The sequence below is a fragment of the Syngnathoides biaculeatus genome, chromosome 14, assembly GCF_019802595.1.
Source record: "Syngnathoides biaculeatus isolate LvHL_M chromosome 14, ASM1980259v1, whole genome shotgun sequence".
NCBI lineage: Eukaryota > Metazoa > Chordata > Actinopteri > Syngnathiformes > Syngnathidae > Syngnathoides > Syngnathoides biaculeatus.
The window spans coordinates 14,216,986-14,242,865 of record NC_084653.1 but is presented as its reverse complement, the minus strand read 5'-3'; the positions used below and the strand labels follow the sequence as shown (position 1 = coordinate 14,242,865).

The 25,880-nt window shown below is 41.7% G+C and overlaps 2 protein-coding genes across 3 annotated transcripts in view; both read left to right on the top strand.

Annotated features, from left to right (window-relative positions):
- Positions 1–13,122, top strand: part of LOC133512372 (unconventional myosin-X-like) — an 89,634-nt gene extending 76,512 nt beyond the window's left edge. The window contains exons 27-41 of the mRNA XM_061841937.1: positions 406–649; positions 765–860; positions 1,555–1,648; positions 1,907–1,962; positions 2,716–2,858; positions 3,651–3,845; positions 4,295–4,452; positions 4,719–4,842; positions 6,751–7,048; positions 7,261–7,468; positions 7,548–7,684; positions 8,175–8,292; positions 9,425–9,880; positions 10,681–10,872; positions 11,537–13,122. Coding sequence (XP_061697921.1) covers positions 406–649; positions 765–860; positions 1,555–1,648; positions 1,907–1,962; positions 2,716–2,858; positions 3,651–3,845; positions 4,295–4,452; positions 4,719–4,842; positions 6,751–7,048; positions 7,261–7,468; positions 7,548–7,684; positions 8,175–8,292; positions 9,425–9,880; positions 10,681–10,872; positions 11,537–11,641 — 2,624 coding nt within the window. The 3' untranslated portion in view covers positions 11,642–13,122. The remainder of the gene's footprint in view (positions 1–405; positions 650–764; positions 861–1,554; positions 1,649–1,906; positions 1,963–2,715; positions 2,859–3,650; positions 3,846–4,294; positions 4,453–4,718; positions 4,843–6,750; positions 7,049–7,260; positions 7,469–7,547; positions 7,685–8,174; positions 8,293–9,424; positions 9,881–10,680; positions 10,873–11,536) is intronic.
- Positions 13,123–14,818: 1,696 nt separating this feature from the next.
- Positions 14,819–24,341, top strand: LOC133512391 (pituitary tumor-transforming gene 1 protein-interacting protein-like). 2 transcript variants are annotated; one of them, XM_061841965.1, is made up of 8 exons: positions 14,819–14,936; positions 15,003–15,278; positions 16,205–16,266; positions 16,364–16,472; positions 17,526–17,646; positions 21,399–21,464; positions 21,553–21,599; positions 22,860–24,341. In XM_061841965.1, exons 2-8 carry the CDS (start codon positions 15,074–15,076, stop codon positions 22,904–22,906), a joined length of 657 nt encoding a protein of 218 aa, XP_061697949.1. In that variant the 5' UTR covers positions 14,819–14,936; positions 15,003–15,073; the 3' UTR covers positions 22,907–24,341. The 2 variants fall into 2 exon arrangements, with proteins under 2 accessions (XP_061697949.1, XP_061697948.1); XM_061841964.1 differs by having other exon boundaries at positions 14,831–15,278.
- The last annotated feature ends 1,539 nt before the right edge of the window (positions 24,342–25,880 follow it).

Below are 25,880 nucleotides of genomic sequence, written 5' to 3'. Positions count from 1 at the left end.
TGAAAAGTACCCCCTTACTGAAGTAAATGTATTAAAAACTGTTCTTGAAGACTTAATGTGAATGTATTGATCTTAAAGTTAAATGCACCTGAACTTCACTAAAGCAGTGACAAACTCGTTTGGTATATAAAGTTATCAAGCCAAATTAAATTCCCCTTCCCATCTTCTGGGTCAGTAACATTTATACAGACCAGTGACCTAAACTTCACCCACCATTCCGTAATGAGGTTTTTTAATAGGGTGAAACGATCAGAGAAATGTAGGCATCTACAGGCAGTGTAAAAGGAACTAATGGTTCCAATCTCATCCATCCATCCGTTATGTGTCATGGGTGAATTGGAGCCTATTCCAGCTTGAAGCTTGACCACTCATAACGGTACAAACAATTCCATCTTCCGTTTTCAGGTGGTCTCATGATCCCGTGGCGTCGACGTTGGTGCGTGCTAAAGGATGAGACCTTCATGTGGTTCAGAGCCAAGCAGGACTCTGTCAAGTCGGGCTGGCTTTATAAGAAAGGTGGCGGAATGTCCACATTGTCACGGCGAAACTGGAAGATGCGCTGGTTTGTCTTAAGGGAGTCCAAGCTCATGTACTTTGAAAATGACAGTGAGGAGAAGCTCAAGGGGACTATTGATGTCCGCACAGCCAAGTAAGAGCTACTGTATTCATTTTTGTTTTGTTTTTTTTACTCTGAATGATTCTATTTGAGATTGTAGTTTGAATTAAAAAGACAAACCTGTTGCTTACCTATGGGTCCTCTACAGGGACATAGTGGACAATCATGAAAAGGAAAATGCACTCAATATTGTCACTGACGAGAGGACTTATCACATCTATGCAGAATCTCCAGAAGATGCCAGGTACAGCTCATTACATCACAAAGACTGGAGTTACATTTAGCAGGTCCAATTCTAGTTGAATGCTTGTACACTGAACCCCCATTTGTCTGTGGGGTTCCAGACCCAAAGTGGAAGGGGGAAAAAAAGAGACGAAAATTTTGGAAAAAAAATCATTGGGGAACAAAAATAATGACAATTATCACCAACTCACATTGCATTATCCTTTAACGTTTGTTACCACTTATTTTGTTATAAATTGGCTACATTCACAACTTATTTTGGGGGAAATCTGTGTAAGGATTTTTGCCTCTTGCCGGTTGGTTTGCTCAACATTTGTACAGCACCGTAAATCTGTCTGTCACCTCTACTTGATGTGTGATTGATCGTCTGCGTGGCAACAGTTCATGATGCATTCAAGGGCAAAGAAAGGAGTACAAAGTACACATTTGGGTTACAATGTAGGGAATAAAAGTAAAGAGTCATAAAAATCGACAGTGAAATAAAATAGGTTCCAAATAAAACTCGACTTATATACAGTGAGAAATTATTTGTAATGTTACTTCCTACCATTGCAGTATAAATTCAGCCTGTTTTGACCTCCTGATAGTGCATGGAAATAAACTTCCCCCTTCTGGTTGCCAATGAAACGTCATGCGATATTATTTTCAAATTAACTGTTCTGACATTTTATCCCTAAACTCGTGGTCCCATCCAGTGGTTGGTTCAGCGTCCTCAGTCGGGTCCACAGCGCCGGTCCGGAGCAACTAGTGGAGATGCACCATGAACAGGCCAACCCAAAGAATGCTGTGGTTAGTGCTTTTCTACCCCAACACCCCAATGACTGGTCCTCAGCTTCAGCCTCACTTCTGACCAATAATAATGAAGCATTGAATGAAATATGATATTAAGATCGCGGGGCCTTATAAGTCGTTTGAATTGCACTTAACCCTTATGACACAAGGAAGCAAGTACATAAATGCTACAAAGATGTCTTTGTTGAACCTTAAATCAATTCATAAAGTTATTATGATTATGATTAGATGTATTCATGTCTTCTGTCCATCCAGGGCACGTTAGATGTGGGCTTAATTGATTCAGCTTGTGCGTCAGACAACCCCGACAGGTAAGCATGGTGCAGAAACTGTAACCTGTGTGGTAAAGTACAGATTTTCTCATGTAGAGGTCAGACACATGAGTAACGATCGCACGATGTACTAAGCACGGAGGTTAGATATTTATTGGGGCAAGGCCTTTGATTTTAAACTTTCATTTCAAAATAATGTCATCTATTTTTAGAATATTTTTCACTTGGAAATAATGAGTCCTTGCTCAAGTGATGTGAAGAAAGGAAAAACAAATAAGGTCCATTAATGCCCTCACAAGCAAAGCCTCATAGTCACTGACTCACTTTTAGCCATTTACTGAACGGGACAAATGGTCAAAGATAAAACACATCCACATTCAACAACCACTTGTATGGAGCCATAACTCACAATCACATGCATAGGAACTGGCCAACCCGACTCCAGCTCCTGATGTCATTCCTTAGGCCATGCTCATGAAAGCACAGTTCCAACACAGAAGTTCTACAGTATCGACACTAATTGCACTTCACTTTACAAAACCATTTTAATTCTTCATATTCTATTTATTTATTTTGTTACTAAGTATCATTTTTTTAAATTGAAAATGTAACATATAATTGTGTTTTTTTTGCGTTGGTTCAATGCTATGATGGCTTGATTCACTAAGAACTAATTTGAGTGAGGAGTTTGGTCACAGAACAAATAAACCTCATATGTTAAGGTACCGCTGTATTTACAATGTTTGAGTACTCATTACTGTATATACTAAAGTGATGTGTTCATATTTTTAGACCAAACTCGTTTGTGATCATCACTGCCAACCGGGTGATCCACTGCAATACGGACACACCCGAGGAGATGCACCACTGGATCGGCCTGCTGCAGAAATCTAAGGGTGACTCCAGAGGGGATGGACAGGAGTTTCTAGTCAGAGGTCAGGGAGCAGTCAGACACAAACTATATCCACAATAATAAAGTGAAGGCTAATAGTTTATGCATTTTCGACCGCTAATCCGAGGTCAGGTCGCGGGGTCAGTCCCACCTCTCTGCACCCAAGTGTCCAAGGCATGCGGCCACGAATCCAATGACACAATCACAAATTCCAACTCCTACGAAGACAACTGGTACCAAAGCCCAAGCTGTGTGGCGGCGAATCCAACTATATCTTGTCGGAACTTCTCCACCTCAAACGCCAGCTCGGGCTCTTTCCCTGCCAGAGAGGCGACATACAACATATCAAGAGCCACCAACCGTAGCCCGGGAACGGACTGCCAAGGTCCCTCCCTTCGGCCACGACCCATGTCTCACTGCACCCAACCCTTATGGCTCCTCCCGCAGGTGATGAGCTCATGGAAAGGGGGACCCACATTCCCCTTTCGGGCTGTGCCTGACCGGGCCCCACGGGTACAGCCCCGACCACCAGGTGCTTGCCCTAGAACCGCACCTCCAGGCTTGGCTCCAGAGGGGGGCCCCGGTGACCCGCATCCAGTCAAGGGAAACCTCGATCCATTAAGATTTTTTATCATAGGGGTGTTATATGCATGCTTTGTCTGGTCCTCCACCTAGGACCTCTTTGTCATGGGTGGCCCTACCAGGGGCGTGAAACCCCGGACAATTTAGCTCTTAGGCTCATTGGGACACACAAACTCCTCCACCACGATTAAGGTGACGACTTCCAGAAGGGGGAATGCTAAAATTCTATTACATAATGCTTTTGTTCCTGTAGGATGGCTCCATAAAGAGATGAAGTTGGGGGTGAAAAGTACGTCTCTTAAGCTGAAGAAGCGGTGGTTCGTCCTAACCACCAACTCCCTGGACTACTACAAGTCATCCGAACGTAGTGCCTCCAAATTGGGAACACTGGTCCTCAATAGTCTGTGTTCTGTGGTCCAGCCGGATGAAAAGGTCTTCAAGGACACTGGTTAGTGCAGTCAGCCTTCAAAATATGTACATAGATAGAGCACCACATTAAAAAAAAAAAAAAAAAAAAAAAAACAGCAACACAAGGCAAAGCAGTCATGGGGCACTAAGAAAAAATACATTGCATTCTTCGTAAATAAATATTATTATTGTCAGCCACTCTAACAATATCCCATTTCAAAATCAGCACTGAAATTAAATACAGAAAAAAATTAAAAAGCTGTAGGTAAATGAATAAATGACTCAATTAAAGTGGATCGCATATAGAAATTCCATTCAACACTCATACCCAAATGAATGTTTGGAAACAAACAGTTAAAGATGAAATGGAAATCTGTTGTCATAAAAATGTTAAATCCAATCCAAGTATACTGCAGCAATGTTTTGCGTACCACACTTTGACAATCACTGTGCAAATGTATTCTGAACTGTTTCTATTACTTGTTGCAGGGTATTGGAATATCATCATCCACGGACGCAAACACTCATACCGCCTTTACACCAAAATGCTGAACGAAGCCATGAGGTGGACAAATGCCATACAGGGAGCCATAGACAGCAAAGTTCCCATTGAAACACCAACGCAGCAACTCATCAGGGACATAAAGGTTGGATTTTTGTACCTCGGTTATTATGGCTACACTAACATATTACAGTTATGTGGCATTAATATACTTGAAATAACTCTTTTCAGCCACGCAAGTCTAAGGCAGGGACACTGTGTATAGTAAAGTGAGGTACTCACTTTGTGTGTTGTGTAAACACTATTGTTTGCGTCCTGCCCCTTTTACTGGATATACTGCGGTGATGTGCATACTGTTCTGAGCTTGAAGTGGTGCTGGAGCACTGATCTGCTTTTGTTTTTATTCCTTAGGAGAGCAGCTTGAATGTGGAGGCAGTGGAGCAGACGTACTGGAGGAACCCCATATTGAGATACACTCAGCATCCTTTGCACTCGCCACTCTTACCACTGCCTTACGGCGATGTCAGCATCCACTGTGAGTTGCTGACACTTTGATGTAGTCTTCTAAATTTGACACACCGCAAAGAACAGTTGTTAACAACTCTGCCAGAGTTGATTCTTCTTTCTTCTTTTCCTTTCGGCTTGTCCCGTTAGGGGTCGCCACAGCGTGTCATCTTTTGCCATCTTAGCCTATCTTCTGCATCTTCCTCTCTAACCCCAACTGCCCTCATATCTTCCCTCACCACATCCATAAACCTTCTCCTTGGTCTTCCTCTCGCTCTTTTGCCTGGCAGCTCCATCCTCAGCACCCTTCCACCAATATACTCACTCTCTCACCTCTGAACGTGTCCAAACCACCGAAGTCTGCTCTCTCGAATCTTGTCTCCTCTGCCAGAGTTGAATGATTATTAAAATCTCAAGTGTAGAAAATGAGGCTGCAAAAGTGTCAAAAGTCCACCTGTTCTCTTTGCTCTTAAACGCTGTGGGCTTGTCTGTTGAATGTGGTGAAATAACACATGCTATTACTATGACCTGGGAAAAAAATGGAAGCTACTGTAATTCCTGGCCTACAGAGCGCACCTGGTTACAACCCGCACCGAGTACATTTGCAAAGGAAATATCATTTGGGACATATATACGCCGCAGCTGTGTAAAAGCCGCCAGTGCCCACATTGAAACACTAGATATTTACAAAAAAAGATGGTACACAGAAAGAGTTTAACGCTAGCACTGAGCTATTATTATTTGCACTTTAAATTTTGAATCTGACTTTTTTAAATAATGCCTGATCATGTAAAAAAAAAAAAGGTAAAACAAAAATATTGTAGGTACTGAATTTGTCAGATTATAGATTGCAGTTTTTTTCATATTTCGGCCAGGGGTGCCACTTATACTCCAGAACGACTTATATATGAATCACTCTTCCCGCTTCTCTCCTTGTGGTTTTCTAACAGTATACCGCAAAAAAATAGCACTCTGTTATATAAAATTAGGGCGGCACAGTGGATCACCTGGTAAAGCCTTGGCCTCACTTGAATTTTCTCTGCACACTCCGGTTTCCTCCCGCATCCCCAAAACATGCAACATTAATTAGACACTCTAAATTGCCCCTTGGTGTGATTGTGAGTGCAGCTGTTCGTCTCTATGTGCCCTGCAATTGGCTGGCAACCAGTTAAGGGTGTACCCCGCCTCATGCCCGTTGACAGCTGGGAGAGGCTGCAGCACTCCCCGCGACCCATGTGAGGATAAGCGGCAAATAACATGGATGGATGGATATATAAAATTATTTTCATTTTCTATGCCGCTTATCCTCATGAGGGTCACGGCATGCTGGAGCCTATCGGAGCTGACTTTAGGCGAAAGGCGGGGTACACCCTGAACTGATCACAAGAGACATAAACAACCATGAACAATCAGATTCACATTTATGGGCAATTTTTTACTTTTCAATTAACCAACCATACATGTTTTTGGAAGGAGGTTGGGGGGAACCAGAGCCATGTAAAAACATAGTAAAAGTAGAAAAAAGACTTTTAAGTTTACGTTTTATTGTCACTTCACTCTTGTATCCACATAGCTGAAAGCTTGCTTGTGACTCAAATTTTGGCAATAGTAAAAATTTGACTTGCAGACTTGTCCGCTTCTAAGTCAAAGCACCACTGTTCAGTCACAAATAGCAAATATTTGTATTTAAAAGTCTTGTTGGGGAAAAATATAAAACAGTTAAAAGGAAACACAGTGAGTACGTCTGTATCGGAGAGTGTCTTCTTGTGCCATGTGACCACATATACTTACCTGCTGCGTAAACTTAATTGTGCGTGGTTTAGAACCTTGAAACCAAAATTGTGGCCCTCCTGTACACTGTAACGCTACACGTGTTCATTTGTTAAGGGGTCATACCTGTTGATCTCTTCATTCAAATGACCCTCTGTGTCGCTCTCAGTACAAAAGGAGAAGGGTTACACCAGCCTTCAAGACGAAGCTGTTAAGATCTTCAACTCCCTGCAAGAGATGGAGGCGGTGTCGGACCCCGTGCCCATCATCCAGGGGATCCTGCAGACGTGCCAGGACCTGAGGCCGCTCAGAGACGAAGTCTACTGCCAGCTGATCAAACAGACCAACCACGTCCCGCACCCCAACAGCCCCGCCAACCGTGCCCACTGGCATCTCCTCACCTGCATGAGCTGCACCTTCCTGCCCAGCCGCGGCATCTTGCGCTACCTCAAGTTTCACCTCAAACGGTGTGAAGTTTATTAACTAAATAAATTATTATTCAACATCGTGTTAAATGGGAACCATCTGTGAATGTTTAGTTTGATTCCAAGACAAACAGTGAGGGTGGGGCGGGGGGTGTTTTTGTATAGTACATACTGTACTCATACTTAATGTTTCACCTGTTTGTATGATTACATTTGGCACCTCTGATCGTAACTCCCGGCTTGTGTGATTGTAGGATCAAGGAGCTGTTCCCAGGGACTGAGATTGAAATGTTTGCGCATTTCATCAGCGAGTCTCTGAAAAAGACGAAGACCAGAGAGTTTGTTCCCTCCCAAGAGGAAATCATCGCACTGCTCACTAGACAGGAAATGACCACCACAGTGTACTGTCACGGGGGTGGCTCCTGCAAGATCTCCATTAACTCACACACCACAGCCGGAGAGGTAGGGATACCTTTTTATTTTAAAATCAGTACGACTTCCGGTGCTTGGTATTACTTTTGTGGCTTGGTTTTTGCGCAAGGTGGTGGAGAAACTGATCAGAGGTCTTGCCATGGAGGACAGCAGGAACATGTTTGCTCTCTTTGAGCACAACAATACTATTGACCGAGCTGTGGAAAGCAGAGTCCTGGTGGCGGACGTGCTGGCTAAATTTGAAAGGTGAACTGTCTGCATCACTGGTTACGAGGGGTTGACACGACTAGTCCATTAGTCAACTTTACCACTGCACAGTAATGCTTGTAGTTGGAAGTGACATTTTGCATGATCAACACGTATGACTCATTCCGGTGGATAATTTAGGCCTATACATGTTCAAATGTGAGGGGGTTAATTTAGCCATCTAGAGGTGTGAGTGGAACCCTGAGAACTGTGAGGCGACATGTTAACCACTAGTACAAGATGCTGAATATCCACATCTGCCTCACAGTTCTAAGGACCGGGGTTAAGATCCCGGCCTTACCAATGTGGAATTTGCATCTTCTGGGTGGGTTTTCTGTGGTAATCAGTGTGTACTCCAGCTCTCACCTGAAGATAGCTGGAATAGGTCCAGCACGCTCCCGACCCTAGTGAGGATAAGCGGTGAAGAAAATGGATGGATATTCCATATTGTTTACTTTTTGTAACTACTATTTTTTTTACCGTGGAACAGAATGTCGGGCAGTGAAGAAGCCGAAGACCAGTGGAAACTCTACTTTAAACTCTACTGCTTCCTGGATGTGGAGAGCATGCCAAAGGAGGGTGTGGAATTTGCCTTCATGTTTGAGCAGGTGTGTTTAACTCGGGGATTTTAAACTCACTTGTATCACAGGTCACCTTGGGCCTTTCGGGGCTTTTTTGACTGAAACCATCAATATGCAGTACAGTGTTCCTCTGACATATTGTTTTTTTTTAACCCTAGAGAACCCAAGACATCCCAATCCTCTTTAAAAATGGTGACCCCCATGGGCCCTCTAGGGTTAAGCAATCAACAACGTAAAAATTTTTATGACCTATCCCTCTGGTCTGTGAAGATTAAAAACAAAGCAAAAATGATCCAGAAAGAAGTTAAGCACCGCAAATTGATGGATGACTCAAATGTTATGGAAAGCTCAACTATTCTTTGAATTACTATAAAAAGGGGGTTTGCTACCAAACACTACAATATCTCACCGTTATTTGAAGTGAAGACCATTCATACTTTTGGTGTAAATTTTTGCAAGAAACATTAACAAGACACACACAGTGAGTTTTTCGAGATATAGGGGCTCTCATTTGGATGATGTTTTTGCTTTGACTTGCAAACATAAATTCTAGATCAGAACAATGTCAGATGGCAGTGTACTAAACTCAACGTATTTCAGCACAAACAGCAGTTTTGTTTTTTTGTTTTTTTTTTAAAGAGGCAATAAGCTTTTAGTTGGCACGCCTATTTGCATTCAGATGTTCTTTAAACTCTGAGAAGAACAAGTAAAATTTCTGATCATCTCGACGTGTACCTGTATGTGTCTATTATACTGCCCAAAGGTTACAGAGGTCTACACACCATAAGGAGCGCCACAATGTCCATTTGAATTGAAACAAAACATGGCAAAAAGTCTTTAACTTCTTCGCATTATATTTATTTACATGATTACTTTTACTTTCTTTTACTTGGTGCCTGTTCTCACTCTCTTGCTTGCTTGGACAGTTCAATAAATAAGAGGTAAAGTGTGCCTGCTTCAAGCTGTTTATTTTTTACTTCCTGACGAAGTATACAAATTGATGCATAACTGGTTTGACAAACGAGGTGGTGAGCCGGACTTGGGCCCTAGTCCCTGGGGCCTGGGCCCCGGGCTTTGAGTTTGACACGTGGTTTAACTTGTTGAGTGACTGCCAATCACATCCAGTGCTGACATGCCAACTCCTTTCGTGTTCCTGCAGGCCCACGAGAGTTTAACCAGAGGACACTTCCCAGCCCGTGAGGAGACTTTGCAGCACCTGGCCGCCTTGCGCTTGCAGTTCCTCCACGGGGACAAAACCCGGGCGGCATGGAGCCTGGAGAGCGTGTACCCTGTGGGTCGCCTGCGCGCTCGCATTCTGCAGTACACCAAGGTGAGCACGGCCACGGGGTCCGGTCAGACTCTGGAACGGCGTAGAACCAGCTTCCTGGACGGGACCCTGCGCCGAGGCTTGAAGACTGGCTCCCTGAAGAAGCAACGAATGGAGGAGGAGCAGATGCTGGAGATGTGGTTCAAGGAAGAAATGTCGGCCACCAGGGCCAGCATCGTGGAGAAGTGGTGTCGTCTGCAAGGTCTGCTCCAGCACCAGGCCATGCTCAAGTACATGACCATCATCAAGGAGTGGACCGGGTATGGATCCACGCTGTTCGATGTGGAGGTAATTTCACTTTGACGAATCGAGAAATACTGCAGCAACACTTTACAGACTATAACAATACTCACAGGCATATATTCTTTATCCTCTGCAAAAACAGACCAATGTACTGAGTCACTGACAGTATTTGTTAAAACTGTTCTTTGTTTGGGGAGCACGGTGGATCAGCTGGTAAAGCATTGGCCTCACAGTTCTGAGGACCCGGGTTTGATCCCGGCCCCGCCTGTGTGGAGTTTCCATATTGTCCCCGTGCCTACGTGGGTTTCCTCCGGGCACTCCGGGTTACCCCCACATCCCGAAAACATGCAACATTAAACGGACACTCTAAACTGCCCCTAGATATGATTGTGAGTGCAACTGTTGTCTCTCTCGATGTGCCCTGCGATCGGCTGGCAACCAGTTCAGGGTGTACCCCTCCTGCCCATTGATAGCTGGGCTAGGCTCCAGCACTCCTCGTGACCCTTGTGAGGATAAGCGGCAAAAGAAAATGGATGGATGGATGTTCTTTAAGTCAGCGTGAGTGTATCATACTGCCCCTGGTGGCAAAGTTGCAGAACACGCACAACTGTTTCATTCTTTACATTCTATTTAATCATGTTACAACAGTATGTTTTTCTCAAGTGCAGTATTATAAAGTTCTATTTTCCATTTGGGAAAACACATTACAAAACATTTTGTTCATTTCATGGGTCAACTCCAACTCCAACTGACTTCACTCCGTTCCATCTCGCCCCAGATTTTTAATACAAATTGTAATTATTATTGCGTTTAATGTGTACTATCTTGCTTTTGTGTGTTATAAGTGCAAAGAAGGAGGCTTCCCACACGACCTTTGGTTGAGTGTGAGTGCTGAAAATGTGTCTGTGTACAAGCGAGGGGAGCCCAAGCCCCTGGAGACCTTCCCTTACGAGCACATCATATTCTTTGGAGCGCCGCAGCCCTGCACGTACAAGATCACCGTGGATGAGAGAGAAATGTTCTTTGAAACGCCACAGGTACTCCGTGTTCCAGCAACAGATTGAAAGTACAATCATGAGACTTTAGGCTTATCAGTGAGATGCAATACAAGAACTGAAGTAGTAAGTCTGCTTTTACAAAGATAAAAATGGTCAGCAAGGTATTCATCTAAGTATTCATTCTCAAAAATGTCCCACCAAGTACCACTTTAAAAAAATACTGAGCGGTCCAAGTACCACCATCCTGACCAACATTAGAACACAATAGGCTCCTTTGACAATAGATGTATGGTTATATACTAATTGATGTACTATTTTTGAGCCACAGATCTTATAGGATTCATTAAATCTGCACCATAATATCAGGATGTTTTTTACATTTATTTTTTTATGATTACTCTTTCAAATGTTATTTCAGACATTTTTTTTTCTTCTTAGTGAATTTATTACCATCTATGTTTCTTGTCTAGTCACTGGAGTGGGAAAAATTCCTGTTTGTGAATGTTCCTTTCACTGACCATGGCAATAAAATCGATTCTGATTTTGAAATTTTATTGAAATTCCTCAGCAAAGCCAAATCCTATTTCTTTTTAATAATTCTTGTCCGGTGTTTTTATTGCATTGTATCTCAAAAAAGGCAAATTAGAGCAGTGAACTCTCTCTTCCCTTGTCTTGACTGTTTGTTTTCATGTTTCCTCACCAGGTTGGCGAGATCACAAAGATCATGAAAGCCTACATTAACATGATTGTGAAGAAACGATGCAGTGTTAAGTCCGTGTCCAGCTACGGCAGCAACTGGATCAGATGATCCTTGGGTAAAATACTGCGCTTGAATATCTTGGCGCTCAAGAGGAATGAATCACAGGGATGGTGACAAGGACTCATCCAGCGATGTTTCTCTTTTCTAAAAAAAAAAAAAAAAAAAGAAAAAAAAATGCAGCATTTGAAGTGTTGAATGTCGCTTGGAAGATGTACACTGGTCCCTTTTCACACTATTCGAATTGAACTTTTGCTTTTAACAAGCGAGGGCAAATTAACTTGGCTTATGTTTCAGAAAAAAACAGGTGTCAAAGTATGCCGTGCTTCCCTAAATAATGAACCCTACTCTTGCAGCTTCAATATTCAGACAATTAGATGTGTGGCAATGCCAGTGACAATTGCTTTCAACACAAAGAATTGTGGCCTCGAGGTTTGGGGTGTTCAAAGTTTAGACTCCACTTGCAGATGTGCGTTAACACAGCAGATAATTACATGCGTGGTGACATCGCAGTTGCTTTTGACGCAAATAGTTCTGACTCACCCTCGAAAGCAGTTTAGAATTGCCCACAGTAAGCACGACAGGGGCTTTATCTGACTAAATAAAAAGCTTCTCCCCTCATTTCAACATATTTCCTTGGAACCAAAATACCACAAGATGGCACCAAAGCAATATTTTTCCATTGAATTCCCTCCGCCCTAATAGATGCCGTTCAGTAAATGTAATTTTTTTTTTTTTTTAAATGGACATCCCCCTTCAATGAATGTTCTCACCGAATGGAGATTCCCTCAGGTGCATTTGTAAGTAGGACAGCTTGCCTTACTGAGTGCTATTTTGAATTTATCACTTGACTCGGGTTCGTGCAGCCTTGACCTTTAACTTCATCCCCCCGAGTATGAAAGAAACAAGTGTGGAAAAGTGATGATTAAGATAACCACTGCACTTTTGCCGAGACACTAACCGAGGAATTAGCCTAAAACGGTAGCTACAGTGTATATGCGTTTGTACACTAAAGTGTTTTTACTGTGTTTTTAAGGGGTATTTATTTATTTGCAGTACAGATTGACTTGAGGATAATCCAAGTGTGTTAGCTGCAGTTTTGCCAGTATGATCGAAATGCTTTGGGGCGCACTCGGCATTCACAGGAAATACATAAGCTGTTCATGTTCTCAATTGTGTGCCTTGCAGCTCAGCAAATGTCCAATATTAAAACTTCCCGGTGTGTGTTGCCTTTATATACACAGTCAACACACATTTTACATGTCATTCCTAATAGTAGTAATAACCCAAACATATAGATTGATCTTAGTATAAACCTGACATGGTTCTTCCTCATTTGTCATTGTGGCGTAGATCTTATCTGGTCAGCTGCCGGCGGCCACGCCAGACTCACGTTGCCGATGACGATGACTGTATCTTCAACTTTGATCGTTTTCCAGTAGAAACAAACAAACAAAAAAAAAATCAGCAGAAAAAAAATTTCTATCAAAAAAAAATTTAAGATGCTTTAATAAATTATTGTATTTCAGAAAGCTGCCATGCGTGTGTTTATTTGTTGTCTACATTTTTTTGTTTTTTTTGCATCCTGTACCAAACATGAATTGCAACAAATTGCGATTCTTGCATTGCTTGTTCTATTTTACTGGGATACGTTGTGCCTCCCGTGCGTAGTTTGACTTTATACGAACATACTCCAGCGCGCAGTTTTGAAAATGTGTTGCAGTTCCCCTCCGAGTCAGAGGTGTCGCTCAGGGTGGTATTGGGTAGATTCTCCTTTTTTTAACCCATTTTTAGAAGCCATTTTAACTTTCCTTTCAAGAACAAAACAACAATGGCGACTGTATTAACAGTGCCCGCTAGAACAAATGAACTTAAATGACCAGATCCAGGCAGGAGGCGGGGTACATCCTCAACTGGTCGCCAGCCAATCTCAGGGCACATAGAGACAAACAGTTGCACTCACAATCACACCTAAGAGCAAGTCTCCAGTTAATGCATGTTTTGGGGAAAACTGGAGAAAATCCACACAGGTGGGGCTGGGATTTGAACCCCGGTCCTCAGAACTGACGTGAGCACAATGCTCTCACGAGTTGCGCCACCATCCCACCTATTTGATCCGTATAATTATACTATATTGTGAAAAAGATCATGAAGGTGGCGGTGCAGGTGGTACGTGCACCCATGAAATGAAAGTCGCTAGAGGAAGGGTGAATTCATCAATTTAATCCGACCTCTTCCCAACATGGATGGATGAAGAAATGTATTTTGTGTATTTCAGGATGAGCGCAACAGGTTTCGATGATTTGGTGCGTTGACTTCGCCCTCATAATACACACCAAAACACACATGTCCCCAATAACACTGCAGGAGAGGCTTGCAGTAATGCTGAGGTTGTGTTGTGGTGTATTTCTAGAAGTTGTGGATCTTTTCTAATTATGTTGGAAGTTTGGATGGGAAACGTAAACATTCAGGCTTCTTTTCCTATCACATTGGCATGGTAACATGGCAAAAGGACATTATTGGACGTGGGCAGCCGACCTATGTTGTAAATAAAGACATTCAACTCATTTCAAACGTTTGGTTTTATTAGTGTCTGTGCTGAAAAAAAATGTGCGAATCGAGAAAGACAAGGACATAAAATAGTTTAAAATAAACTTGCACAAAGGAAAGGAAAATTTAATTATTTAAAAAAAAAAAAGATTCAATAAAACTGTAAAGATAATGGCTCATCATTCATCGCTAATATCGTTTCTCTTCTGGTCCTCTGGCATTTTTTTTTAATAAGCTCAAACGACATAAAATAATAGAAAGATCGGATAAACGGCCGCCAGAGGTTTCCAATTAAGCCATCTTGCGTGTCAGAGAGGTCAGAGAACAAAGGTGATAGGTGAAGCGTGAAGTTTTTTTCCATCGTTATTTGATCCGATTGGTTTTAGGCCTGTGATGACGTCATTGGAAACATAGCCATTCTTCTCTTCACGCGAACATACTTGTCCATCAGTTTCCACTTTCACTGGCACCCCAACATCTGCAAAGCTAGCCCCGCGGAAATGTCACGGCAAAGGTTTGCTGCACAGACGGCAGCGACTCGTACAATCAGAATAAAGACGTGCATGTTTGCTCACAGCCTCTTCTCAATTTGCTCCACGTTTGTGGGATGTTAAAGATGGCGGCAGGAAAACATAACGCGTCATCAGAGCATGTGACTAAAACGGGCCAATCACGGGGGATGAGCAACTTTTTTTGACTGTGCGCGGCAAGCAAAGCACAGGTGCTACGCGGGGAAGTGTCTGGGTCACGTGACGCAATGGGCTGCATGCGTGACCTTTCGTTATTTATGTTCTGTGTGAGTCCATCTCAATGAAGTCGAATGCAAATTATTCCATAAATTTATTCTACGTTATTGGTCTAGCTAGTATCTTTCAGCCAACGCAGAATGATGACGTTTCAAAGGGCAGCGTTTGTAGGCCTCGTCGCTCGTCGATGACGCCACGCTTCGCGTCACTAAGGTCTCCCCATCTCACCCCTCTCGTCTCAGCAAAGCAGCGGAAACTGTTGGCTTCAGTTATCGGAGCTCCTCGCGCCCGTCTCGACTTCACCATGTCTGTTTCTTACGGTATCTGCCTGGTACTTTTGGCTGCCCTCGTTGCCGCCCAGACGCAAATGTCGACCACTTCTCCTCCTGTCGGTGAGTTTTTATTTGTTCTTAGCAGTTCGAATACTTGTTGCTGTTTTGGGGGTCACATGACATCAGTCCAGTGTGTTTTTGTCTGTCGTCACGATGTCTATAAGCTAAAACTTTACATTCACGAAAATAAGTATTTGTCTTGAACTCAAATACTATATTAATAGTCAAACTGAGCTGCTCTCTTTGTTGAATGTAGTACAGTATAACAGGCTAGGTTTGAACTCAAACTATTAAAACATTTGAATTTCAAAGGAGGGGTTCGTTCCTCTATATAAATAATATAATTGCTTTATTCTATATGACGTTTTGAAACAGACCTAAAATCCTGTGTTTGTGTCAAAACTTTTTCAGCCCTCCTCCATTAATCCTCCTATGACTCTTTAACTCATGTGACCCGCTTATTTAAAAAAAAAAAAAAAAAAAATCAAACGATTGTCAAAATCCTAACTCTTAGTCCATTTGTATTTTTTATATTTGAGGAATAGATTCATTGCAAGGTCTTTTAGAAATTCCATATAAATGAAAAAAATTACAGTACTGTAATGAGTTTAAATGATGGAAAAATAATTACAGGAAAAGCCCGTTAGCACTTTAAATGGTGGCAGGTGTGGTGTATAATATGGGTTTGGATCTGATCATTTTGTTTATCTGTTAATTCCAGTTAGATGAAAGTGTACATACCTCTGAAACAAGATCATGTCTAGTATTTATATCTACTTAGATTTTTTTTTCCAATTGTGTTGAACTGGTTATTTCTCATATTGATTGAAATAATTTATCTTGTGGTCATGGCATTTAAACAGGGTTGTGTAGGATTTTTATGAATCCACCAAGTGAAAGACTTCTGAGTAATCATAGTGGAGGCTCTGGCTTTGTTATTGACATTGTTTACAAAGTAAATGCTATAGTGTGTCTCATATTTTCAGTCACAGTGTCGTGTGCTTCCAAGTCCAACAGCAGTTGTGTAATATGTCTACAAGATCCCCATGTAAGTAATGTTTATTTTACTTACTATACCGTTTCTTCATGTATTGTTACTACATGTGTGTGTGTGTGTGCGTGCGTGCGTGTGTGTGTTGCTGCAGTGTTTGTGGTGCGCCCCCAGCAAACAGTGCATGGACTACCCAGTGAAGAGCATCCTGCCTCCCAGCAGTGTGTGTCCCCTCAGTGATGCGAGGTGGGGTGTATGCTGGGGTAAGCCACACAACACCCCCCCATCCCAAAAAAAGGTTAAATCAGTAAATAAATACACAGTATAATACAATAAGGTTTAAGACAAGTGCATGTTTTTTTAAATGTGGTGAGCAGACCACAAAAAAAATGAATAAATAAAGTAAACTAAGGCAGTAATTGTAACTGTTCATGCAAGCGTGGTAAATCAGCTCTTAAAAAAATTAGTTTGACACCCCTGCTTTAACCAGTCGTCCACCGTGTCTCCCAAATATTTTATAAATGAGTTAATTTTGTTCTACGTTTTTTTGTCATTTTCAAAGATATAAGGATTTTTATAGCCTTTTTTGATTGATTTTAGTTGGATTAAATTATACTTGTTTGTATTTTCATCATTTGGTAGTTTTATTTTGTAATAGTAAATTGTACTTGTTTTTGTTTTCATCATTTGGTAGTTTTATTTTGTAATATTACATTTTACTTGTATTTTAAAATTATTCATTGAAATTGAATATTTTGTCCTTGTATTTTCACTATTATTAGTATTTTTTAACAAATATTTGCTAATTTTGTTGATGCAAAATGTTTACTTTTTACATATACTATACATAAATGTATTTCAAATTAATTCAAATGTATATTTTTTTTGTTATTTAAAATTATTCTTTAATTTCTTTTCATTTATCGCTATTCTTTCAACAATTTTTTTCAGTTACATCAGTATTGCTTTTTTCCGTTTGGTTTTATTAGTTCTTTTGGTGTTTTAATACATTTTGTATGACATTTGTTTGTTTATTTATTATTTTATTGGCGTTTTTATGTGAAATTATAGTTTCAATGTTATTTAACAAATGGTATTTAAAAGTTTGATTCATTCATTACAATGTTTTAATTGATACACATCTGTTTATTTTGAACATTTTTGAAAATGTTGATTATTTTTTTTAAATTGTAAAATGTTTTCAAATGTTCAGAACTGAAGTTTATTTGATTAGAATGGAATCTTATCTCCGTGTCATGACACAACCGCAACCTTCCAACTTGGATGTCAAATATTTTCCTGTTTCTGACCCGTAGTTAACTTCCAGATCCTGATGATCATGTTGGTTGTGCTCTCTGGCCTTTTGGCTCTGGCCTTCCTTGTGTGCTGCCTGTACTGCTGCTGCTGCCGCCGGCGGCGGCGTCAGCAGCGATTCAGGTGAGTCACGTGACCCTCGGGGTAGGGTGGGGGGACAATGGCTTGTTATTCTGAGAGCCTGGTACGGCCGTCTCCAAACGCCCCGCTGCAATCAGCTCTTCGTTCTTCACAGTATAAACCGTAAGCGGCCAAACCTTTCTTTCTCTCTGGGTTGCATTGAGGAAAAAGTGACATTCAACTTTCATTTCTTAAAAGAAGACTTATTAACACGGGTACCTCGACTTATGAGTTAGTCAACCGACAAATTTTACATGATGAGCTGTTGATCTTTCTTTTTTTTTTTGTCCTGAGTCAAGTACACAAATTGAGTGACAAGCGCCTGATAGTGCCAGCGACCTTCACAACAAGTAACAAATAGTGAACAATTCTTCAAAAAAAAAAAAAAGGACTCTGTGCCGCCTGTGGAAAGTTACTATAAGACAAAAAAGTCTGCAAACACAAAGTCCAGCTTTCTTAATGCTAACACATGATACAAAACGTTTTGGGCTGGCCATACTATTATCGATATTGCAGATGTCACAAACCTTTAAAGGGGAAATTGGTGGTGGCGAAGGCCTTTAGCCGAGCTTCGATGGTGGAGGAGGCCTTTAGCCAAGCTTCGGCGTCCAAAGCTAACGGCCTCTGCCCGCTTCGTTGGCCCCGGACGTCCAAGCTAGGCTAAAGGCCTCCGCCCCTGCCGAAGGCGGGCCACAAGCTCTGGCAGCGGCCGCGAGCGAGCTTCCAGGCAGCAGTTAGCCGTTAGCCCCGGACGCTGAAGCTAGGCTAACGACCTCCGACACCACCAAAGCTCAGCTAAAGGCCTCCGCCACCTGAAAGATCGGCTAAAGGCCCGCCGCCAAGCTTGCTCATCAGACTCCGCGTCATTCCCGTACGAAGAACCATCCTTGGCTGCCAGTCTGGAGCGCCTGGGGGCCTTTGCTTACATGCACTTATGTCGCGCGTAGGCCTCCAAGTAGTCAGACAACACGTCATTCCGCCCGAAGAACCATCCGAATATTAAACATTATTGCAGCCACAGATTCAAATCTGTATGGAAGTATTCCTCCGTCTTCCCAATCAACCAATACTGCTATTTCTTCATCAGATGAGGATAAATCCGAGAAATCAGCGTTGGGCATAATGGTGTCCCATGTAATCGAACCTTTGTTGCGGCACGGTACACGTCACATATGCCCATGTAGATCATGTGAATCCCGAAAATGGCAGCACCCCTGAAAATTCATCATTGTCGATACAAATCATCTCAAAACACTATTAAATGAGAGAGGATTTAACATCACATTGTCAAAATAGGGTAAATATTACATGACCTATTGTTATACTGTTCATGCAAAGCACTGGATTTCCTGTTTAAACAACAGATATTTAAACACAAATGGTGCAACAACATATGTAGACAGACAATCTAAGAAAAGTCACGGGCATATATTTAGCCACTGTGAAAAATGGCAACACTGCAGCTTACTTGGTCACAAAGTGGTGACCATCTTCTACTATATTTTGTCTGTATTAGACTGCCACTCAGCGGTGAAGTCATACACATCAAAAGCACAATATCAAAAGGTATAAAGCACGTGCATGATGCGCAAACCGTTTGATTGATATATTTTTTCTAAGAGAAGATACGGGGAAGGCTTGAGCTGCCGAAAGAGCCGTGGTTGTTCGAAGGCTTTCATTGCCCCAAGCACATGGGAGAGCTCACCGGCGTGTCTGTGTATAAATGACGGCTTCAATCGAATGCCGACTATCACAAGGAGCCTAAAAAAGTGTTTGACAATTAAAAGCCGAACAAAAAATACCCAAAGGACATGAGACGTTGACCGCGTACCTCGATCAGCCCACTTTAGCAGCAGCAGCTGTTGTAAACAAACCATCACCACCGGACACTGAGTTAACAGTGAAAACAGCAAAATAGTTATGCATAATTTCCCCGTTATTAATACATGTATAACATCGGGCATAAGAAACATGTACCATGGGCAGCGGCACAAATGAAACGGAGTTTGATACAACAGATACAAGAGGAATCTCAACTGTTTTACTTGTAAAGGGTTATTATTAGTGTACAGTATTTGCCCCCTTCTGAAGTTCTTTCTTGGCATAGTCTCCCCACTTTGTTTCAATGCCTGGAACACATCACAAGGCAGGCTTTATCTCGTCGAATCAAACACTGTTAGGGAGGCGTAATCAGAAAACGTGTCACTATTGCCATGGAGACAAGTTGTCAAACAATGGATTGTTACAGCAGTGTTTGGAGAAAAACAAAGAAAAAGAAGAAAAAAATGACATAATGTTACTGGGTGCTTGGGAGATATTTTGGGCTATCCACGCAAGGATTGCTTGAGGTATGCTCACATTCTTTTAATACAATCCAGCTCACAACCAGAGAACGTTATTTTGTTCACATTTGAACGTAAACATGCCGGCGGTCTGTCGAATCGTGCGCTAAAGCTTCGGTAAACATTGTTTTGTGCGTGTGAGTAAACATTGACAACGACAACGAAGTATGTTCAAAATTGCAAGCACGGGAGGCGATGCGCTGGTTATATTGCGCAATATTACTGGTGCACCTCGAGGTGTGCTGTCAGGAGACTTGTCATTGTTACACTCGACAGAATATGTCTCAAAAAATCCAATCATGCTATACTTTTATTTGTTTTGGCGTACTAGGTCAAATTGCTGGTCGTGGATTACTTCACCACAGGACGCTTTGTCGTTTCCCACGAAAAATGTCGGACTCAATCTGGGAAATGGCCCGCAATAGCCAATATCCAGAATAAAATCCTGCAGTCTGTTCGAGTATGTCATTAAAGGAATCTAGGCAAAGATAACCCAAGTAAATAACTAGCCATGATTCATTCACATCTCTGTTTTAGATAGTCGTCCTCTGCAGAACCCAGGTGTGCTTCAGAGTTCCTTTCAGGTTGAGGTCACTTAGTGGTAGCTGAAAATTTTTGTTGAGGATTTTCTGGTAAAGGTCAGAATTCATGGTTCCATCAATCAAACCAAGTCATCCAGGTCCTTAACGAGTAGGGAAGCCCCAGACCGTTATACTAATACCACCAAAACTGTTGGTGTGATGTTCTAGACTCATCCGTTACGGTACTTTATTGCTCATCTATTATTCTGAAATTTCTTCGGATAATACCACCAAAACTGTTGGTGTGATGTTCTAGACTCATCCGTTACGGTACTTTATTGCTCATCTATTATTCTGAAATTTCTTCGGATTGAGTTCTATTGAATGTCCTTATTTTGTCAGGCAAGTTCTGTTTATAGTTGAAGCCAGAAGTATACATACACATTGTTAAAAACATGCATTTCATTTTTATGTCTCACATTCTGAAGTCAAATCAAGACTAAACTTCTCTTGCTTCAGGTCAGTCAGGCTCACCAATTTTTTTTTGTAAATGTCACAGAGAGAGCGATAATCTCAGAGAATTTTACATTTTTTCAAGGCCAAACGTTTACATACACAGTACTATTTCTATAAAGAACATAGGGAAACCCAGATGATGATGTCATGGCTTTGGAAGCTCTTGATCGGTTGACTGACAAGATGAGTTAATTGATGAAAGACCTGTATGTAATTAAGACCACACCTCACAAACACTGCTTCCTTGTTTAAAATCATGAAGAAAATCAAAAGAAATTGGCTAGGAAATCAAAGAAAGAATTGTGGTGCTTGTTTTAAATGGTTGCTCAAGAATGGGCATCAGGCCTCAAAACTTTTTTGTCATCTTACGTTTTAGTGACGATGCAGAAGATTTAAGGGCAGAGCAACAAACCAGAGGGAGGAACGCCCGTCAAAAAGAAAGGTCAATAAATGTCCATTTGAATAAGTACATATACTCTTATACAAGTATGGCCTGTTTGTCAATTTTGTGTTTGTTTGTGTTATCGCAGGAGAATGGAAATGCAGTTGAGGCATGATAAAATAAGACAGAAATATGGTAAGGTCCATTTATTTTGTCCTCGGTATTATTACTTTGGTACATCGGAAATGTTCATGTTCATTCACGTTTTAAAGTTTAAAACTTGCATACATAAAAAAAAAATTTAAAACATAAAGTGTGAAAAAGTGTTTGCCCTAAAAACTGGTTGGAGCACCCTAAGCGGGTACAACTCCGATCAAGCATTTGCAATAACTCGCAGTAGCTTCTCATAGTAGTTTTAGTCACGTAGTGAAACAATTTTAGCCCACTCATCTTTGCAAATTTGAATACAGCTACATTGGAGTTTTTTTTTTTGTTTTTTTTTTTTACAAGAACCACCCTCAGACCAAATATATTCCTTTAGGGTTTTTTGATAGACTGCAGGGTATAAAAATAGCATCCAGTAATTTCCGGCCAATAAGCCACGACTTTTTTCACACGGTTTCAACCCTGTGGCTTATGCGGTGATGAGGCTAATTCGTGCATTTTTTCTAACGGCCGCAAGGGGGCACTAGAGCGGAAAAGATAAAGAGTGAGACCGGTGGAATATATGTGCAGAGGAAGTGACTTTTACCGGGATGTCTTTTTTTTTTTTTTTTTTTTTTTTTTTTTAACCGGCCCTGTTGGCGCTGTGCTAGCGTGTTGCTGCTGTTAGTTCCGTTTCTCTGTGAGTTGTACCAGTATGTTTTTTTTTTTTTTTTTTTTTTTTTTAACCGGTCCAGTTAGTGTCACGCTAGCATATTGTTGCTATGTTACTGCCGCGTCGCAGTGATGTTTTTTTTTTAACCGGTCATTAGTGCTGTGCTACTGTGTAGCTGCTGCGGCAGGTTTTTTATGTATTTATTTATTTATTTTTGTTTAGCACCCCTATTCGTGCTACTGTGTTGTTGTTATGTTAAGCTAAGCTAAGGTATTAAAACTTTGAAAACTCTGTGTACTGTGTACCGTCTTTCTATGTAAGTATCTCGTGTTTCAATCTGGGTTTCAATGTGGGCACTTGTGGCTTTTACACAGGTGTGGCAGTACAAATGTACTGGGTAATGTTTATAACCAGTTGCGCTCTGTAGCCTGGAAATTATGGTAATAATAAATATAAACATAAAAACAATTATACAGCATTAAACAAGCCTGTACTGCCCTCTCCTTGTGTAAAATGACACAATTTGATGTTGAATGCAGCTACTCAAAATTGTATAAGTATTGTGATTTGTAAATTCCTGAAATTTCCCAGTTCCATCCATCAAGTTAATGTGTTCTCCTTATGCTTTTTTTCTTCAGGCATCTCGAAGGACAATCCCTACTCCCGCATGGATGATAAGAAATAAGTGGCGCACTTCCTCAGATAGAAGCCCATGCTGTTTATCTACTCCTTTGCTAAGTAGCCGGTGTTTTATTGGAAGTGAGCCAATTGTTAAAGGAGACCACAACTTGAGAAAGAAGAGTTGTATTTAACATGAGGATGAAGCACATTTAAAATGCTTTTATGCTAAACTGTGATCTTTCCCGTTGAATGTGTTCGTGTTTGCCAAATAAGAAACTAGATGTTACAAAATCAGATACTGACGTTCACAGAAATTTTTACTCCACTAATCCCTCTGGAAATTACAGTTCACTTATTGTGTATTCAGTCCATCACAAGATTTTTTTTCTCTGTCTGTTTAGTGCAGTTACTGACCTTTTGATTAATTTGGCAGCCATGTACATAAGAACTCTTCTCTTTGTAGAAAAAGAAAATTGACTGAGCAATTTTCACTCACAGGTTTGGTAAATTACTAAATTGGTTAGTAATACATCAAATGTGGCCAACATGCCACTGGTTGAAACACGCGACAGAGTTTAGGAAAATTTACAAACGAGGTACAATATAGTTCATCACATAATGACATTGAATTCCATATGTGAACTTGTAAATAAGTAGTGAACAATTGGGTCTCTTCTTCATTGATTTTGTCTATTGCAGGGGTTTTGTAAAATCAAACGGGTTACTGTATGATAATTATTTTGTCATAATCTGATTTAGACCATTGCACTATTATCAGTAACACTCCAGCAAGATATGAAAACCTGGATTTGAAATGGCAGTATTTTCAAATTGCTCATGTTTGTATGTATGCAAACTTGTAACATGTTTGTGTTTGATAAATTTATGTCCTGTATTGTTAAGCAAGTTAACTGTTTTAAGCACATGATGGAAGATTCTTCTTCATGTTCAATACATGACTTTGTTCACACCACATATTTTTATTGTTTGTGTAAAATACTAAATATTTCCTGGTCAAAATTAAGTTGAACTAAACTTAGAAGTTCCCAATCATATTTTTTTTCAAGAAGTTAGATTTGTTTTTTATTTTTGGAAAACAAGAAATTTAAATGGTCATTTAAAAGGCTTAAAACTCCAGGTACCCTTAGCAAACTTTTTTTTTTTTTTTACACACAATGTTGATGGTGGATTTGCTCTATGAATTCAGGGCCCTGCTATAAAGGGCTTTACCTGAAAAAGATGAGAAGCTTTTAAGTTTTTTTTTTGTTTTTTTTTTTTTCGCTGGCCCCTGTGTGATATCTTTAGACTTTCTACCTGGCTGATCCAAACCTCTTGCTCCCTCTGCTTGCAAGACAATTTAAATCCTAAATCTGCGCGACAGGCACAGTGGGCATCATGAGCCACAAAAACATTGAAACAGCACAACTTGTGTGCATGCAAGCATGTTGGTGACGAAGATGGTTTTTCCCAAATAAAGAGTAAACATGCATACATTCTCACTGTGGTGTTCAAGTACCTCCTTTTTCACTGGATGGTTAAAAAGGCCTTTTTCTGCATCCGTGTTTTTTTTTTTTGTCTTCTCAACAATTTTACCCAAAGTGTTAAGAAATCTGACAGGCATTTGAGTCCTTGGGAGAAATGTACTTGCCATTCGACCTGATGTTTTCATGATCTATATCCACTTGAGCCTCCCTTCAGCTAGTTAGAAGTTGCAGTTTTGACTCTTGTTTATGTTAATATAAATGAATGTTAAAGTCATACTACTGTCTTAATTGTATGAATAATTTTGTCAATAGCCCCTCCTCAAGCTGTCATCGTGGTGGAGGGGTTTGTGTGTCCCGATAATCTTAGGAGTTAAGTTATCTGGGGCTTCTTGCCCCTGGTAGGGTAACCCATGTCAAACAGGTCCTAGGTGAGGGACCAGACAAAGTACGACTCCAAAACCCCTATGATGAGTACAAAAATTGGAGTCCGGGTCACTGGGGCCCCCCTCTGGAGCTAGGCCTGGAGGTGGGGCTCGTAGGTGAGCGTCTGGTGGCCGGGCCTGCACTCATGGGTCCCTCTTCCCATGGCCTCACCACCTGTGAGAGGGGCCATAGGGGTCGGCTGCGAAGTGAGTTGGGTGGTGGCCAAAGACAGGGACTTTGCCGATCCGATCTCCAGCTACAGAAACTAGCTCTGGGTACATGGAATGTCACCTATTTGGCAGGGAAGGAGCCCGAGTTGGTGTGTGAGGTCGAGAAGTTCTGACTAGATATAGTTGGACTCGCCTCTACGCACCGCTTGGGCTCTGGCGTTACTCCTCTTGAGAAGGGTTGGACTCTGTTCCACTCTGGAGTTGCCCATGGGGAGAGACGCTGAGCAGGTGTGGGTATACTTATTGCCCCACTGCTCGGGGCCTGTACGTTGGAGTTTACCCCGGTGAATGAGAGGGTACCCTCCCTCCGCCTGCTGGTCGGGGGACAGGTCTTGACTGTGCTTATGCACCAAACACAACAGTGCAGAGTACCCACCCTTTTTGGAGTCCTCCCTCGAAGGACTGCTGGAGAGCGGCCTCTGGCAACTCCCGTCATTCTGCTGGGGGACTTCAATGGCCACTTGGGCAATGACAGTGAGACCTGGAAGGGCGTGATTGGGAAGAACGCCCCCCCCCCCCTCCCCCCATCAGAACTTGAGTAGTGTTCTGTTACTGGACTTTAGTGCTCATCGCAGATTTTCCAGAACGAACACAATGTTCAGGCATAGGGGTGTTCACATGTCCACCGTGCACCAGGACACCCTGTTTTTGGGATGTGGGAGGAAACTGGAGTGCCTGGATAAAACCCACGTCGGGATGGGGAGAACATGCAAACTCCACGCAGGCACAATCCATGGACCTCAGAACTGTGAGGGCAACACCTGACAGCTGCCCCATCGTGCTGCCTGATTTTGCCCATTGTCCCCGAAACTTTCACCTCGTTCTCTCGTGGACGCGCGCCGACTCTTCTGGGTCGCGCGCAAATCGCCGCGCGCGCTCCCGCGGCCATTGGCCCGCCCAG